The 16950-nt window shown below is 42.0% G+C and overlaps 1 protein-coding gene across 2 annotated transcripts in view; it reads right to left on the minus strand.

Annotated features, from left to right (window-relative positions):
• Positions 1 to 16950, minus strand: part of GSK3B (glycogen synthase kinase 3 beta) — a 159843-nt gene that overhangs the window by 61095 nt on the left and 81798 nt on the right. For both annotated transcript variants that reach the window (XM_075437308.1, XM_075437297.1), the window contains exon 3: positions 5140 to 5223. In XM_075437308.1, the coding sequence (XP_075293423.1) occupies positions 5140 to 5223 (84 nt within the window). The remainder of the gene's footprint in view (positions 1 to 5139; positions 5224 to 16950) is intronic.

A 16950-nucleotide genomic window follows, 5' to 3' on the forward strand; every position in this document is an offset into this window, starting at 1 on the left:
AAACCAGAGACTGCTCATAACTACAACTAAGGACATTCCCAGCAAGTTGCAAGCCCTAACAGCAGTAAGTGATAATCACTATCTGATGACTGGTGCCCTTTTTGAAACTAGCTTGGCAGGCCTCAGGCAAGAACTACAGAGATACTAACATCACAAAACTCCTCATAATTGGCATTAATTGCTCCTTTGTTGACAGCACAGCAGATCTGCCAAGGATTAAATGGATCGTAGTGACCAAATCCATCTCCAGTGACGGCCCTTCAGCACATTACTAGAGGGGTGCAAAACACTCACACAGGTTCTGTCAATTCAAAATTGGGCTCAAGGCTCTGTTAAATGAAATTTTTGTGCACAAACTTTTTAAAAAAAACAGAAACAAAACCCAAATTTGATTAAAAAACCAAAGAGTTCAACTGCAAGTACTTCATTTTAACAGGGAACAGAATGGATGGTCCTTATGTGAGGACTCATCTGAACACTCCCGCAAGAAAGGATGGTGATGTTCATGCCTCTCTGAAGGTGGAGGATATACCTCTTCCTAACAGGGATACAAACCTGAAGAAACATCAACTGTTCAGCAAAGTCCAAACTTGCAAATCAGCCAGTTGCTCCCTTCTAAATTTCTTCATTGCAGTTTAATACACTGCTGCCAAAGCGCACGTGAGATAGTGCACAGGAGCTTATAGATGCAGCTCAGCATGTATTTCCTGCACGTTTATTTTAAACCTCAGCCTAAGTCCATGGGAGTAAGTTTCCATCCTGAGTCTGCATGGACTTTTGGCTGCATGCCGTTACAGCTAAGGCTAAATAAGACTAGAAATCAATTAGAGCATGCAGAAGGGCCAGCTCAGCCTCCAAAAAAGAGTCAGCATATTGCCTATTTGTGATCTCTCTGTGCTTCCATATATGCTTTCTTTGACTCCTCTGAATACCAAGCCACCTTAAAAGGGGGGGAAGTTACATAACCAGAGATGCAATTACTCAACAACAATTGTATTTACTTTACTTTTATATGATTTGATGCAGGAACAAATCTCTCCAGTGACTTCTCTTCCTCCTTTGGGCATGGACACTGATCGATCAGACTACGAAAAGCTCAAAAACATCCACACAAGAAAACCTGACAGTTATGAAATACCACAACGAAAGATCTAAACCCCAGCCCGGGGGAGGGAGGGCAGGGGGAAATGGGGGTTAGGAACTCATTTCAGGTTTTACACAGCTGAATAAATTTACTCAGCAGCCACTGATTTAAGAAGCTAGGTCATGCTATAAAACACTGGGGAATACCCTCAGCAAAAGGAGCCAGTGGGATTATTCAACATGCCCATGTCCATACTCCCTTGGAGCACAGCTCAAAAGGTTCTCAGCCGAAATAGGCTAAAAAGGACAGGGAGCAAGACCATTTCCCCCTGCTTTACTAAATCAATATTTATGTTTAGGTATCACACTAAATGCAAGGCAGTCCCTGAAACCAAGGAAAAGTAGCAAAAATCAAACCAGAAATGTACACCTTTCCTAATACAGTCTGATCTCTCAGTGGCAAGCTGGCAGACATCTTATTCAAGACCTTATTCTAAGGTAGAATACCAAAACTATGAAACACAGCAGAGTTGGCTAGCTCTATAATCTTGCCCATTTTCTCCAAGGATTACCTAGAGAATCACAAATCACAGAAACACAGCATGGAAAACACTTGTGACTACTTCCACCAAGAGAATCTTCCATACATGACTCCGCCCGTTACTTGGTTGTTCTTCCTTCCCCTCTGATTCATTCCACCAGTTACAATTACATGTTTTGGACTACTGAAAAGCACATTACAGCTACGAAAGTCAGTGCCCTGCTATCAGATATCTCATATAGCCTCAGGAAAGAAAAAAAAAAGGATCAAAATCTACTCTGGTGAATTCATGAAGGAAGAGTCTTTCAAAAGAACTGGGTTATCCAACAGGTCTGACAAACGTCTGTAAACTTACAGAAAGAAATAAGGAGGAAATCTGAATGCCAAGCCTGTCAACTGTCATATTAACATAAACTACACGCTCTCTTCGAGCTCTCTTAAACTAGAAATCATTAGTCAAACACGATATGTAGTCAGTAGTCAGAACAACTTTTTTATATACATACACACAAAGATATAAATATTTGTGTAAATATTTGTGTGTGCGTGCATGTACGTGCATATATATACACACACACACCCCTATATAGGGTATACCTATATAAAGGCAATACAGATTCAAAGATGCTCAGACAAGAGGGAGTCACCCAGTCACAGAAAACAAGCGAGAAATCAGTCAAAACCACGTTTGATACAAGACTTCCATGCTGCTACAGCTGGATTGTTTTTGGCAAAAGCAGGAAGGAAGTTTAAGTGAATGGAACACATAAAAAGGAGAGTTCATCACAAGAAGAAAGATAGGGAGCTCAAGAATTTCAACCAATTCCACAGACAGCCTCTAGAAAAATCTAATGGAAAGCTCCAAATCTCTGCAAACTACGCACAACTTTGATGCAGCTAAGGAACAGTCTTACTAACAACTGTTTGATGCTATATTCTGTGGTTTCCAGTTTTCTAATCAAGAATTAAACCCTCTGTTTTGCTAGAATAAAGCGAATTTTGAGGTTGCCCAGTGCCTAAAAATGCCTAGGGATTTAAATGAACTAAAGTGGCTTTTAGGCAAATAGCTTTCAAAGAGTGACAGTCTGAGTGGATTTGGAGAAATCCTTTGAGGTATCTCTAAATCGAGAAAGATTTAAGTTTCTTGGATATTGGCAAAAAAACAACGAAAGAAAAGTGTCTCAGCCCAGAGACACTGGTGTCAAGCACCAGGGAGGAAGGGAGAAGTCCAAGGAACACTCCAGCTGGAACAAACAGGCAGAGTGATCATAGCAGCATGAAAACCTTTATACAAGAGAATGCTTGATATATAGGTATCAAAATTAAGTTTATTGATGAACTACTTCATTAAAGGGATCAGCAGTATAACAGTTACCTGAAATTTTCCCACCATTGCTAGACTTGAGTTAATCAGCATCAACACTGACTAATGGCAGCGGACTGTTAAGCTCTTCATGAAGACAGACAACAGCTACAAGCCCCACTCATCACTATGCTAACCTAATTTTCTGCTAGATGTTCCTTGGATTTTTACATTACTCTTCCCATTGGACTTGGCTTCAAGAATCACTTTTATATAAAGCTCTGGGTACCTAGCATCTATATCTGCAACTGCTTCCTAAATGTCCTTCCTGGTCACCAGATGGGACCTTACACTTTTCTCCCTTTTCCTCCACTCTCAAAAAAAAAAAAAAGCTTGATTATGTGGGTACTATGAAGAAAGAGATGTTGTTGCTTCCCAAATTGACAATAGCATGAGAAGAAATGTTATTCTTCCTTCCCAGATGAGCTTCAGAACACCAACCTGCTGCTCTCTAGAGCTCTTCCCAAAGAGCAGACAACAAACTCATTCACGGCTATCTTCACATGCTGCCAGCTACATGGAAATACTTGCAAGCCAACTATGTATCATTTCGTATTGAACTGCAAAGAGACCTTGCAACCAGAACTGCAACATCACCAGTCTGATGTTCTCCTGGATGCACCTTCGCCCTAGGGACTGGTTCACATTTCTCCTGTTTTGCAACAGAGTAGCAGTGGAAATCTCAAAGGCACAGAGCAGAGGCATGCAAAGACAACAGCAGAAAGTAATGGGAGAGAAAACTCACTGAAGTATTAAGATTTGCTGGTCATGAATAGAGACCATATTTTTAAAAACAAAACTAGCATTGCCAAGAATCAGCCACTTAGAGTTGAAACAGTGAAGTGGAAAATCCAGTCTCAAGCTCAACATCAAGTTAAAGATTTCCAAAAGAGTTTTACTCAAGTTACTGTTACACAAAGGCTCCCGGAACAGCATTCTGAGAAGTTCTAATACTTCCACTGTCTGCAGGAGGTTTCTGAAAGCCACGAGACAAGGCAGTCGTCTTCTGTTTGTCTCATGAAATTCTACTTCACTCTAGCCAAGCTACAAGCTGGTTAAAAAAGCAAACAAAAAAGCCCCGAAATCAAGCCCTCCTTCACAGTATTTCCCTTCTTGTATTTGTACTGCTTGAAGAACTTCTGGTTATATGCTAAATGAGCACAATAACATTTAAGAAACTACACTGCACTACCAACAAAACAGCAATGGCCATGTAACACTCAAAATGCTTGCTATCACCAGACAAGGGAAAGGAAGGAAGGGCTGATCCAAAAAAATAATAAAAAAATTAAATCACATTTCTCCTTGATTCCTGCAAAGTGGTTTTGCAAGCTTTCCATAGGCACAGGCAAGGCACAGGGCCAGGTCCCTCCCAAGCACCTCTCGGAGAGGTAACAACAGCAGCGACCTGCCACCAACAACTTATCCTGGAGATGTCACCTCCTTCTCTAGCTCCAAAGATCATGAAGTGGCTGGGTTGCCTCTCCCATTCTGTTGACCCACTTTGTGGCAACAGCAGTTAATAGCCTTCCAGTAGCTATCAGGTCTCATATAATCCTTTACAGCATTGTGGACAAATGTGTACTGGCATCTGAAGACAGCCAAGGATGTAATCTGCTTTATAAAATGAATAATTATAACCATTTCTCCACCTCACAGCTTATATTAACTCCCACGTGGACCAGAAAGACTACTACTATTTTTGGGGGGTTTTTTTTCCACAACTTCATGGATGACCCTGCTTTAAGCATGAGGTTGGACCAGATGCCATGTCGAGGTCCATATTATCTGAATTCTCCTGTGATTCGTAAAATGCCGATACATACATAGACAAGGAAGCTGTTGCACATATGGAAAGGTAGTGCTATAATGTGCAAATCAAGCCTGGCTGTGCCCCACTAAACTAAAAAAGGTGGTGCATATCCAAACCTGTTATGCTATTGTTGTGCTACACTAATAACACTACTCCTCATGGACCATACACTTCCACACTGAAAAAGATCTGCTCCGACATGATCTGCTGGGTACCACTACAGCTTTTCCTCCATGTTATCACGTCTACTATCTTCACACTCCTGTCTCCAGAAACTCAAACAGTTCAGTTATACCCCAGATGGTTAGCAGGAGGCACTGCCTTGTTTTTCATACTTACCTTCTCTCCACTAGAGTAGAAGAAATAACGCAATCGGACAATGTTACAATGATCCAACTTTCTCATAATCTGGAGCTCTCGGTTCTGAAACAAGAGAAAAGCAAACAATTAGAAAAAACTCTCTTCTCACCTAGTTAGAGTACTGTAATGAACACCTTAATACACAGATACAGGAGCTGACAAAACTAAGGAATCAAAGAACAACTAAAGCTGGAAAGAGGCAACAGCTTTCACATGTTTATTAGTCTTTATTCCAATTACTTTATCACCGAGAATATTGGCATCTTTGAGTACATTTTCCCTCTAAAACAAAGGTCCACAAATCCAGCACAAAATCCAAGAATTACCCGCTTACATTACCAAAGTTTCAGTGGTAAAAGGCAAGAAGACATTAACTTTCCATTTTTATTTTCTGATGTTACAATAACATCTGCCAGAATGGTTGGAAGCCTAGTCCCCTTGAATACTGTAAAAATAATGTAAACAATGTAAAAGCAAACATAACATTTCCACCTACATGCCTGCCCTTCTCCACACTGCCAAAGAGGCTTGTGATGGATGATTGTTTCCTGTACCATTCTCTTTGCAATACCAACAAAAAGCACCTGAAATTGAGTAGGCAACTCAGTTCCCACTTCTGTTCACCCCAGGTTTAACCAGGTTTGGGCAGACATAGTAACAGTGCTATTTTCCCATTTTATATCAACATGAAAAAGCTGTTAAAATAAAATCAGTTCATTACATGCATGATAAACTGGGGACTTTACTGCAATATCCACTGAAACTGAGCCCTAAGCAAACGAGGGATCTTAAAGACTAACAGATAAAAATGAGTAAAATGTTGAATTGCAGGTATGAATAAAAACCAAGCAAGTAAAATTAGCACAGCTGTGTTTGTTATACTTCATTCCACAGCTGTTGCTACAATACTCCTTTCTCCTATGGTCACACTTACACATCACTGTTTTTCCTTCTTTGATTACTATACAATCTGCAGCTCCAAAACCAGAAGGTATTCCAATTCTTACTTGGATCACGGGGTTGCTAGTCATGCTCCCTAACTAGCTAGGACCAACACACCAGACTAATACACTGGTCCTAGTAGCATCATTAACTTTAGCCAACTTCAGGAATATTTGGGAAGAAAATTCTTTAGCCACCACCCATTTTCATACTTAAACACACAAAGCTAACACCTATTTTGTGCGGTGCTGCAGCTGAAATAAGGATTTCATATTCCATATATCAGAGGGTCATGTACGGTGCCTACCACTACGATAAAAGCTTAAGGAACACTGCAAGAACCATGTAGAGCTTCTAACACGAACACGGCTACGAACTCCGGTTTTAATTCCTCTAAGCCATGTAGCCTTAAAAAAAAAAAAAAAAAAAAAAAAAAAGATGTGTTAGATAGGATGCAGTATCATTAATCCTATCATCCCTGCCACTGCTGATTGAAAAAATACTTCAGTATTAGCCAGCTCTTTACAAACACCAGCAACATCTCACACAATTATCAGTTGGCAGTTATCCAGCTAGTAGTTCAGGAGAAAGTAAGTCCTTCCCTGAGCCAGTCCAGCTTAAGAACAGATTAAAGCTTAAGTCCGTTAGGTGAACACCAAGACAGGCCTACTCTATCCTGAAGGATGAAGAGAGAAAGTAAGAGAAAGCAGGGAGCAACCTTTGAGGTTTTCGTGTATCTCCTGAAAACCCATGGAGTGAATTTGTGAAAGAGGCATACACGCTTCATCACATAACAGCCTCATCAACACACCTCATTTCCTAGAGAAAAGCATCCCCCTGGTAGGAACAGGGGCTCAAATATTTGCCACTTCTTCATTCTTTATTAAATGCTATCAAAGAGAAGTCCATTTTGAAAGTCATGGCTGGGGTTCCTGTGACACACAGCACACTTCCAACTTCAGACCAAGAGAAAGACCTCATCGTCACATCATGTCTGAAACGCAGTAGTGTCTCCCTGGATCTTACAATCTTGGGCAGATATCAACTAGCAAGCCAAAGCAGGGATGGCTCTAGATCCCATCGGTCACTGGAACATCACCTACGACAAGAGATTAATTTCTCCAGTTGGCTTTTACAGTGCTTGACAGTGCTACTACAGGACTGAACCTAACACTGCAAGTTCCAGCACCTCAACCAAATTCCACCAGCAATTCCTAACACACGGCAAGTAATTTCTTCATCCGTTTCTCTCACTGGCTGTGAGATGGGAATAATACCTTTTATCTCATGGACTTACTGGAAGAAATATGAATACACTAAGCATTAATGTGCAAATATTTTTTTGGCAATGTCTCTACTAGCTCCTTAAAATACCCATATACACTCTAACTCAGGTTATCACTTCATGTTCTTTAGATAGTATGTATATGCTGATCGGATACATGGGGGAAAGAAAATCAGCAGAAGTTATTCTAAAGTGAGGCTGAAGTTGTATTTATCGTTTGCTGTTTCACGCTACCACAAGCACAGTCTGTACCCACTTTGATGCCTTCCATTCTGATCCATCTCCTTCAGCTCTCATCCTGACCATCTGCTGCAGCTGCACAAACAGTGCTTCAAGAGGTGCTAATATCAGGGATAACTCATAAGCCAGTTACACAGTAACCTATATTTTGCATCCTGTGACTAGACAGAAGGAAACAAATTTAAACTGCCATCTTTGTCAAATAGTCACCTCGGCCATCTTGAAACCAAGCTGACTTCTAATCACTGCTCCCTGGAGGAGTTAAAATTGGTGATACTCCAACAGCTGCAGAGCTTGAATTGGACGTGGTGGGGGAACAGCTACTGATGTTCATGTAACAGACTGATGCTTTAAAGAATTCATTTTTTCTCAGACGAATACTTCAAGTAGTCCCACTTTATCATGTATTTCCCTACATACATCATTAATAAATAACAGCCTTTTCACATTGTAATGTGGGCTATCAATTACCAGTGCACAAATGCACTAGTGGGAGAAAAAATATCAGATTATGAGCAGGGAACCTTCAGCGAAGTGAACAGTGACAGATGTCCTACACTGAACACAAGACAGAAAATGCATGTCTAAATATAATGCAAGCTAAAACCATTTCAAAAGATGCTGATCAGAAAGGCTGACAGTACACGATCAAAATACAGGACAGATAGAAACATAAAGCTCATGCTCATCCTTAACTCACCATTTTTGTCTTCCAAGAGACAAGGATGCAAAGTCAAAGACTCAGATAGGAAGTTATTCATCTCTCCCATTCTCCCACCCATTCACATGAAGAGAAGGGTTTAGTTTTCTTACTGAGACTATCAGGCCTGGTAAGCACTGAAGAAAGCAACACCCTTCAGCATGTGCCTCGCCACAGACTTCTGTTCACACTGAAACACAGCGCTCCCGCAGCACACCTTCCTTCACGCAGCCACAAACCAACAGGACTACGAACAGATTACTCAGCAAATTTCTGTTGCAGTTCAATTTCTTTATCTAAAATAGACTTCTTTATCCAGAAGTCAATGGGCTGCAGACACACAACTCTAGAAGACTGCTTTACAACCTAGTCCAGTTGAGCCCTTCACTAACTACTGAAGCAAACCCAACCTGACAAAACCCTGTTCATCACTTCTGAAGACAACTTTCCTAGCCCACGCTGCCTGTATCTGTTCATTATATTGAACAAATCTGGTTGCTCATCAAGGTTAAAGATTTGGTTAAAGCTTGCCAAGACATCAGATTTATAACTTCAGAACATAGCCAATAAAGCTCATGTACGAAGACTCATGCCTTCTGCTCAAAGTGACAACCCCAGTTCCTTGTAACTGTGCTAATGCTGCAGTTGATGCAAAACCACCAAAGCAAGATCATTTCTGCGTCACTGATCTGCTACTACAGACTAGCACAACCCACCCCCCTCCCCGCTCCCTTCCCCCCACTCCGAGATTTCCAGAGCTATGCCAGTTTGCATTCATCACACCTAAGCTGGACCTTTGCCTTTTCTTTTTTTTTTCCTCCCTTCTTTCTCTCCTCCTTTCCCCCACCCTTTTTACAGCAGGGGACAAAATCACTGGATCATGAGAGATGATGTCTTCTGGACTTGCAACTTCTTGAACTGGACCACAGAAAATGAAGGTGGAAGGTCCCGTACAGCTCATATCAGCACAACATTATCAATATATACCCAATGAAATGTCCTTTTAAGAGACGGTATCTTTTTGATGCAAAGTCAGAGATAAGCTACCAACCTATTTCAGCCAACAACTTCAGCAACAATCTTCTTGCTTAAAACAAGTAAGGCCAGTAATCAAAGTTAATTCTTATTTTGTCACTTTTTGAACTAGTTTTTATTCTTTGCAGGGTAATATCTTCAAATGCTGAAGCTCACTATCTTGCATTCTTCTATCAGGCTAGAAAAACAGAAAACGGAGTACGATTGTCACATGAACTCTGGCTTTACAGATGGATGGAAGCAGCACAGATAGATGCAAATTTCTCAGTTACACAATCCAGCTCCTCTTGCACACATCATGTTTACAGCTTACTCCTTTCTCCTGCTTCCATCATAACTTTCTCCCCTCTACCACATTTCTTATTCTTCAGTAAAGCTTTTCCCACAGTGAAGAGCTGGAGCAGAGAGCCACGGGCAAAGCTGGGGAAGAAACTAATTTCCAGTGGGAGACATGAAGGCAGTGATAAAGCAGGAGGGCTTGCTTTTTTCCCCTGCTTCCTTCCACTTGCACAGCCTGCATGACTAGTTACCTCCACTCACCTCCACCTACTGCACTGCTGAGCCTGCCCAGAGAACAGGGTCACGACGAGACCCCAAGAGATTCAAAGCATTTTCACACAGCAGGAAGATGACTCTTTACCCTGACCATCTCCCACCACAAGAAAAAGTCTGGGCACAGGGCAGCAGGCGCATGCTGACAAAGGTCTTTCAATGTTATCCTAGCCAGCTATGCTCGATGCCTTGCAGGGACAGTTTCTTGCACAACATCTAAGCCCTATTTCCTAGGCTTAAGCTTTGTAAAACGTATCGAAACAAAACACTCGGACCACAGAGGAAGTCATCGTACTCACATTAACTGCCTGTGGTACAGAAATAGCACCTGACAGGTTACCAAGGGGTAGTGGGATCACCAAGACCAGCATATTTTCACTAATATCATTACTAAAGCTCCAATCCTAATATGTCTGGTATATCGCAAGCTTGGTGGGACAGGCTGCAAAATAAAAGCTGTACCACATCTTCTCTAAAAATTCCAGAAGCTGCCTGACCCACCCCTCTAAAGGTGGATTTCAAACACCATCAATTGCAAGGCTACTTTTAGCACTGTCATCTTGTCAGCAAAAGTATTACAGATATTGTTTTATGGCTCACAGAACTGCCTTTCACAGATTAATGATAATTCAGGTGTTTTACAGAATAAAGGCTAATTCCTACATTCTTCTGTATTTGCCCCAAGCTATCAGTGAAATAAATCAATGCTTGGAGGAAAAAGGGGCTAAACTACAGAGGCCTGGGCTGGAAATCTGCCCATACCAGTCATCAACAGCTAGTCACCCGTGAAAAGTCCATTTTATTGGCAAGCAATTTCAGGCAGAGCCTGGTGTCAACAGGGATCACAGTTTTTCTCATTTACATTTCAGGCGCAGATTAAGACAAAGCCCCAGTCTCCCATCTCCTACCAGTCACGACATATTTCCAACACCAGCAGATCTAAGTTGGTAAGGTCTTCATTTTTAGCACACCTGTTAGTCTCAAACTCATACAATCACAACCTTTTATCCAGAAATACAGGATGATACCAACAAACAAATACTGTTTATTAAACACGTGTATCTATGATACACCAAGAGTTGTAATGCCACAACAATCACCACCCAGTTGGTGCTGGTCCGTCGATGATTGTTAAATAGTTGCAGCCATGCAGACCTAACACACAGGTCAGAAAGTCCAGATATTGTGTCCTGCTCCAGCCTCTACCAATGTTTTAACACATGCATGCACACAGAAGCAGCTTTGAGGGATAGCATTTGTAAAAGCACTTTGATTTATATCATCCAAAAGTCCTAGAGACATAGATACAATACTAATTAATATATTGTTAAAATTCAGGGCTTTCTCAAGAAAAAAAAAGAAATGAAATTGGGGATAGCCATCAGCAGTTTACAGTACAAACATAAAATAGCTGCTTTAAATACTCGCAACCCCCACCTCTTCCTTGCAGCTCTTCCTCCCTGCCATTTATAGGAACTCCAGCCCTCATACACGGTAAAATCCAAATGCTAAGAGCCTATGCAATGTGACAATAATGAGTTCACCTGCACTGTGCCACGCAAGTGGGGTAAGTGGAGGAAGCTGACGGGGGGTCCAAGGTACAGAAAGCTTGTGCATGCATTTCTGTGCAACCCAGTGAACTGCAGTTGCATCATGCTCTGTTTTACTACATAACTAAAAGCAATGCAAAGGCTCCAAAACCAGCTTCATTTCGCTACCGAGTTCCACAATGCTGAAAGTTTTCCACTGTTTGTCCTCAGGTAAAAATCTGATAATTAAGATCCTGAAGCAACAAATGATGGAGACACACAGCAGGGTTGCACAGCAAAATGTTTCTGAAATGCTGGCCTGAGAACACCCAGAAAGAGTGAGAGGCTCAAAACACATGCGTCAGCTGTATTCTAGCCAAAATCTATTACTGAGCGCAGCGACCTTCAGCCCTGGCATGGGTACAGATCAGGGCAAAAAGTGTCGGCTCCAAAGGCAGCAGCAGGCAGGACCTGCCTGAGAGGCCAGAAGGCAGAGCGTGCTGGGCTGCAGCTGGGGCCAGGCCAGGGCAAGCCGAAGGCAAAGGGTTCAGGCAAGCGTAGGTGGTGCCACCAGCACACTCCCAACCTGCAGACCCATGATTTATTACAGCTTGACTGAAACTAAAGAGTGGATGGGGGCAGCAAGAGGAAAAAACGTGCTTGAAGATAAAGCTCTAGAATAATGAGTGAAGCAAGAAGTCACACAGCCACCACAAGTGTGGGCTAGACTTCATTAACCCCTTAAGAACTAGACAGATGTGAACCCCAACCATGCAGTAATGAGTGAGCTGACAGAGCACACTGAATGAAAACCTGAGATACCAACACACACCTTGTTTCCACCCTGTTAATTCTCTTTATTGTAACATTGACCCAAATAAACTCAGGCATTACATCCCTTCTCGCAAAGGGACCACATGCTTTCAGCTTCCTAACTCTCCCCCTAGGCAGGCATTAATGACAAGTGCCATATTATGTCATCTCCAGCCTGCACTTCCCAATGCAGGACACAGCCCCTAAGCAGAAAACTTCAGCTTCATACAGCTGTTACACAGTTTCCTGTAACTGGAGAAAGAAATGGCGTATTTGTGTTCTTAAAAGAACATATAACTTCTGTTCTGGGAGAACAGAAGAAAAATTCCAACTCTTCTTTCATTTCCTTCCTGTACATCAGCAGTTAACTGAAGGGTGGAAGCCAAATTATTCGTTAGCTCATTGCTGCCTCTTTGAATGGATGTAGAGTTTGAGAGCCTCTCAGAGTCTTAATACCAGTCTAAAATCCTGCCAGCTCAGGAAGCTCGAGAATGAACTTGGAACACAAATTGATTTCCAGCAGCATGTCACTTCTAGACCACAACCTGAAATTCACTTAATCATTCTCAAGTGGTTGTTCCAAACATTGTGACCTGATGAACAGCTCAGTACTGCTTTTCAGTCCTACAGCATCTACCGTGGTCTGCCAGTGGCGAGTCCAGATGTAGAAGGAATTACAGTGTACCTAAGAAAAAGGTTTGAAAAACAGAACTAGGTCTGAAACTCAGAGAGATGGCTCAAGTTCATTATAACACTGAAATCAAGTGCAGGAAGGAGAATAATTGAAAGGAAAAGTACTTGCTAAAAGGCAGCCCTATGCTTTCAGAGATAATAGCCATTCTTTTTCAGAGGTAGCACAGAGGATCTCTGTTGAAAAACTCTTGCAGTAAAAATCATTTTCCTTTCATAGAAACAGCAGACAGATTGTTTCCTCATGTTTTGATTTTTAACTCTCCAACTAGGAAGAAGAAAGCAGTATAAGTATGTCTGTAACATCAATCCTCAGGGAGTATGCAACATCCATAGAAACTTCAACCTGCAATCACAACCGGAACAGGTTGCAATTAATCTATTAATCAGGTAAGTTCCAGTCTCCCATGGGCATAAGACATTTGCTGGATTGCTAATCACCATGTTATTAAACATTAATTAAATGCTTTACTACTCTTGGCCTTCTCTACTTATACATGATTCAGCAGATGTTTCATGCAGACAGATCTCAAATGACTTGCAAAACAAAAATAATTTCTCCTCACTCTCAAAAAAAATTTATTTATTTATTTAGGGAACAGGTAAGTGCTGCCTCCAATGTTTATTTTTCCTTTTGTCTCAGGATTATTGCTATGCAACACAAGGATGTCTGATGCTGTAAGTCATTAGGGCTTTAATTTCAATCCAAATGAAAATTTCTGACTCCCTAAGACTTTAGAGGAAGCATCCACATTAGAAGGACAGAAGAAAGGGAAACAACAGGTGAAGACTGAACAGGGACCAAAGGGGGAGTGGAACTGGTAAGTGGAATTAGCTGCCTGCAGATGATTAATTTGCCAAACAGAATTAAATCTTTGAGAAGTATGTGTCTTAATAATGAGCTCCCAGATGACCAAGCTTTTAAAAGGGTAAGCATTCCCCACTGAATTCAGAGGGAGACTGGGCAGCTCCTCCTCTGGGGGTGGGGGAATGGGAGAGGAAATCGGCTCAGCTCCAGCAATGAAGTTAAAATAAGGACTTACACTCCTTACCTCATGCACATATACAATAAGCCCTTCTCCCCAAACTCCTGGTGGGTTCCCTACCCTCTGGTTCGGTAAGTTTAACCTGAGCAAATATCAGCATGTATTAGTCACCGCTATAATTTAAAACCAGGTCTGAGATATGCCCAAGATAATAAATACCCTATCAAATTTCAGATGATAGCCACACGTGTAGAAGAACATTTCAACATTTGTTCTTCAGAGATTTTTTATATAAAAACACTTCAAGCTTCCCCAGATACATATCTTCACTCACAGAATAAAAATCACAGAATAGTTTGGGTTGGAAGGGACCTTTAAAGCTCATCTAGTCCAACCCCTTCCTGCAGTGAGCTGGGACATCTTCAGCTAGATCAGGTTGTTCAGAGTCCCATACAACCTGACCTTGAATATTTACAGGGATGGGGCATCTACCACCTCTCTGGGCAAAGAGAATTATTTATTAACAATTAAAAGGCAGCAGCACATTCTTCTGGTAGCTGCAAAATTCACCAGTTGACCTTTGCTAGATACAAGAAATCTATCACGGACTTGAAAGGGAAAGCCAACTATGTCAAAGTACAAATCCACTATAAGCTACTAGAAGAGTTGGTGCTCGAGTTTGATAAAACAGGTTATCAGACTTCTTGCATGAGGTTCTTCCCCTTAGTCAGCACTAGCGCTTTTCAGATACTGTCCCATTTTTCAAGAAATTGTTTCCTTAGGCTAAAGGCTGTCATGGCACTGAAATGAAAAGATTAGGAAATCCTCACATTCACTTCTAGCCTAAATTACTCCAAAAGAAACAGTACAGAGAAGAAGAGTAAGTTTCAGTAACTATTTGCACAGCAAAGCTTGTGTTTAACGACAGATTTCGAAAGCAGTGACACAGCACTATGGTTAGATCCACCACACAGTCACACTATAAAGTAACAGGGATCCCCAAAATGAAGGAGCAGAGAGAAATGGTTTCATATGTCAGGCAAGCACTAGGAATTTGAAGGGGCACATGTTAACCACATTTCAAAAGGCTACGCTACCACCTCATGGGCTTCTAAGCTGTTTCCCAAGGGCCAGGTCCAGCTTGATGAACACAGGACAGTGTCAATCTAATGCCTGTGAAGCTCCGCCCTTCTTCCCCCAGTATCTGCAAAGGTCTACGAATGTTGGACTCCGCTGCTCCCTTTTCTGACCAGGTAAGCCAGCTCTGAATTTAAGCCCACCCCAGGGTGTCACAACCAATGTCTTGGGAATATGCTGCAATGAGAGCCAGCTTCCAGGCTGCAATTCGCAAACAGCAGCAGCTAAAACTCACAGGGCAGAGGCAGTCCTCCACACCCAGCTGCCCACCCCACCCTTCTCCTCCCAGGTGGTGCTGTCGCTGCAGCTAGGACACCTGGGTGGCTCATCAGATGCCACCTGATTCACCAGCTTGCCACTCAAAGCACCAAGCTTACCAGGAATGGACTTCAACACATACCTAGGTTGCAAACTGTGTTGGTCCAAGAGCTGATCCACAGCCGCTTTGAAGTTTCTGCTGCAGGGGTGGCAAGTACAATAACATCCCATTTGCCACCACCTGCAAGTCCTCTCTCCAGCTCTTTCCAGCATCCACTCTCTTGGCCTCACTGTCAGGTATCTGGGCACAACTACAGAGTTGATGCTAGACCAGCAAATTTCCAGAAAAGGAAAAACAAAAGTCACAGCAGGAAACTTGTGCAGTAGTGACACTGTCACTGTATAAAAGAGAGACAGCTTCAGAAGCACCCTGGCTTCCACCTTGCTTCCAGAATAAAATCAGACCTTACATATAATCCTGTAGCAAGTAAACAGAAGGAGAACTGGTGAAACCACGGGACAAAAGGGAACAAAGACAACTTGGTCACACCAGTCACCTCGGCACCACATCATCCCATAGTTCAACCACAGCCATCACCAGATGCTTCCAAGGAAGGCTCAAAAAAGCTTAGTTCCTGGTCATCCGGGACCCTAAAGCCTGACGACATGGAAGTTTAACCTCTCTTACTGAACCTGTAAACAATTTTCAAAAATGCATTTGTAAAATATTAGAAAGTCAATTACTTGTGACATTGTATGCAACTCAATGACATAAATTATGTCGGAAACTGTTTCCTACATCACTTGCCACCTTTTCAATGCACTACACATTTTTTACAGTACTAGAGGAGATTTTCTCATATGGCCAGTTCATTAAAACGTGTTACCAGTACCGCAACTGCAAAACCATTCACTGACCTCGCCATCTCCTTTCCACTACAAGAACTTATATTCCATAGTTTGAGGAGGTCTCCCACTGCATACATCATGCAGAACAGACACGCTGTGTGGATGAACTGGAGTTGGGTAGTGAAAGGGGATTTGTTTTTAGGACCCTTGCCTCATTCATTACAAAAGGGAAAAGCTCTGCAGTGGATAAAGTGGGGAACTGCAGAAATGGCAAGAATGGTCTTCTCTCAGTCACAGCACTTTATAATGCTGTATTGTGAAAAATGGACTTGAATCTGCTACTGGCACAAAGAATAATCCACATCAACGTGCTTATCCAGGAAGCAGTTACATCTGTTTTACTCTGCCTGGTTCAGTATTCTGAAATATTGAGCGGTCAAATATACATGAGGAGGGATCAACAGGACCACCGATGCTCACACCTGTCAAAAAGCAAAAATTTGCCTCTTCTGTCCTGTATCGACTACATAAACAGATGGAAAAAAATTTCCCAATGTCTGTACTTTAGAAGTCACATCAGGAGATGGAATGTGAGATAACCAAGACAGACAGGGCACCTGTCCTGGCCCAAGGTATCTTGCAAACACTATCGGCAGCAAGATGAGAATGGCTTGTCCAGGCAAGCCAAGCGTCCCCTGCATGCTAGACTATTTCTCACCAGTTGCCCTGCTTGTCCTCCCTGAGCATGAAATTTTATTTGCACCAAATTCAAAC

This window comes from Opisthocomus hoazin, chromosome 1 (assembly GCF_030867145.1).
Source record: "Opisthocomus hoazin isolate bOpiHoa1 chromosome 1, bOpiHoa1.hap1, whole genome shotgun sequence".
In the NCBI taxonomy this organism is placed as follows: Eukaryota; Metazoa; Chordata; class Aves; order Opisthocomiformes; family Opisthocomidae; genus Opisthocomus; species Opisthocomus hoazin.